Genomic DNA, 2,027 nt, shown 5'->3' with positions numbered 1-2,027 from the left:
GCCCTGTCCTGTCCTAGACGGTATGGTGCTGATGCGACTCCCCATCTCATCGGCTACTCTATTGTGTTGAGCTATCGTCCGTCTGATGTCGTGGGAGTGGTTGGTCGCATTAATTGGATGCGATGCTCTATTGGGGAGATCGGTCGAGGCAGAGGCGACGGGGTTATTGCCGAGCCAGCTTCGAGTGGGATGGAGATTTAGCGTCTCATCCGAGGCTATATGCGTGGGGCCTCGGGTGAGATGGAGAATCGGATCCCCGGCCAAGGCCTTTCACGTGAGACCTTGAGCGAGGCAGAAAATCGATAGATCGTCCGAGGCCTCTCATGCGAGGCCCCGAGCGAGGCAGAGATTTAGTAGGCCATTCGAGGCCTTCCATGCGAGGCCTCTAGCGAGGTGGAGAGTAGGTGGCCTTGGACATGGCCAAGGTTTAGCCAATAGTTGTCCCTTGGCTTTGATTTTGATAGGGTCTAAGCGATTTTTTTTATTGTTGCTTAGGGGACCCCTTCTCGTGGTACCCGATAATGATGGTTTAGCAAAAGAGGTTGCTAATGAGGACAAGGTTTATGAGACAATGGGGTTCATGGAGTTAGAGACAACCACAAAAGGATCTAGAGAAGAGGTGCCCATTCCAGCTATGTCAGCAGAGATGCAGGCATATATGAATGACATAGCTGTTAATGTTGATGATACAGTTGATGTAGAACCAATGCATGAATGGGACAAGGACAATCCTGATATCAGTGTTGGCACATGCTATCCCAGCATGGCTAAGTTTAGGCTAGCTGTTAGGCAGCATGCTATAGTTAAGGAGTTTGAGTATGATACTGAGCATTTAGACAAAGAAAGGTTCATGGCTAATTATGCTGCTCTAGGCTGCCCATGGATTCTTAGAGCTAGAACCCAACATGATGGCAGTGTCAGGGTACAATCTTTTTTTATTGTTGAATAACATCTTTTTCTGTGTTTGTTGAATGTTGCTTTTTTGTTGTCTTCATATGTTCTTTTGTTTTTATTATGCAGATTCAAATCAATTAGGGGGTCCATAACTATGCATCTACACAAAAGGTTGTCAGTAGGATGGCAGCTATAGCTTGGGTGGCTGAGAGAGTAATCCCCTACCTCAAGAGGAACCCACAAATGGGGGCTAAAGAACTCAAAGAAGAGCTAAATTACAAGTACAAGATTGACATCCCCTACCAGACAATGTACAATGGGAGGCAGAGAGCATCAGATAAGTTATTTGGTAAATGGAATGATTCTTTTAATTATTTATTTAGGTTTAAGGCTGAGATAGAGCAGAGATCACCTAGAAGTGTTGTAGAGATAGACACTGTCACTGATCCTAAGGATGGGAAAATTAGGTTTAGCAGATTCTTCTGTGCATTCAGGGCTAGTATAGATGGATTCTTGAATGACTATAGGCCTTACATAAGTGTAGATTCCACTGCACTTAACGGGATGTGGAATGGCCACATGCCTATAGCCTTAGCTTTAGATGGCCACAATTGGATGTTTCCTCTAGCCTTTGGATTGTTTGAGTCAAAGACAAAAGGGAAACTAGGTCTGGTTTATGGAGCAACTTAGGAAGGCCATTGGACCCATGGATAAGCTAGCTATCTGCATTGATGCATGTAAAGGGTTGGAGTTAGCTGTTAGACTAGTCTTTCCACAAGCAGAGATGAGAGAATGTTTCAGACACTTAATGGAGAACATGAAGAAATACTACACTAGTGATGTGTATGGCAAAAACATGTGGCTTGCAGCTAGAGTTTACTCACCACACAAATTCAAGTACTTTTTTGACAAAGTCTTCAAAGCTAGTCTAGATGTGTAGAAATGGCTGATAGAGCATCATCTTTTTTTATGGGCTAGAAGTAAATTCTCAAAACACATCAAGTGTGACTATATCAACAACAATTTGGTAGAATCATGGAATTGTTGGATCAAAGAGCACAAAGACCTTCATGTGCATTGCATGGTAGATGCAATCAGAGAGAAGATAATGGTCTTGTTTGCCAAAAGGAGGA

The 2,027-nt window shown here is 43.7% G+C and overlaps 1 protein-coding gene across 1 annotated transcript; it reads left to right on the top strand.

The window, feature by feature from the left end:
- The first annotated feature begins 571 nt into the window (after positions 1-571).
- Positions 572-1,584, top strand: LOC136461101 (uncharacterized). Its single transcript, XM_066460548.1, has 2 exons — positions 572-922; positions 1,036-1,584. The coding sequence occupies exons 1-2, from the start codon at positions 572-574 to the stop codon at positions 1,582-1,584; spliced, it is 900 nt and encodes a 299-aa protein (XP_066316645.1).
- Positions 1,585-2,027: the final 443 nt, after the last annotated feature.

Source organism: Miscanthus floridulus, chromosome 6 (assembly GCF_019320115.1).
Source record: "Miscanthus floridulus cultivar M001 chromosome 6, ASM1932011v1, whole genome shotgun sequence".
Taxonomy (NCBI): domain Eukaryota; kingdom Viridiplantae; phylum Streptophyta; class Magnoliopsida; order Poales; family Poaceae; genus Miscanthus; species Miscanthus floridulus.
Note: the sequence above shows the minus strand (reverse complement) of the source record. Positions and strands in the feature narration are given on the sequence as shown.

What these genes read in the sequence shown, in the direction of transcription:
- LOC136461101 (XM_066460548.1), top strand. Translation starts at nt 572, where the DNA reads ATGGGGTTCATGGAGTTAGAGACAACCACAAAAGGATCTAGAGAAGAG. An exon ending in AACATGATGGCAGTGTCAGG is followed by an intron (nt 923 to 1,035) that starts GTACAATCTTTT and finishes CAAATCAATTAG; the next exon opens with GGGGTCCATAACTATGCATC.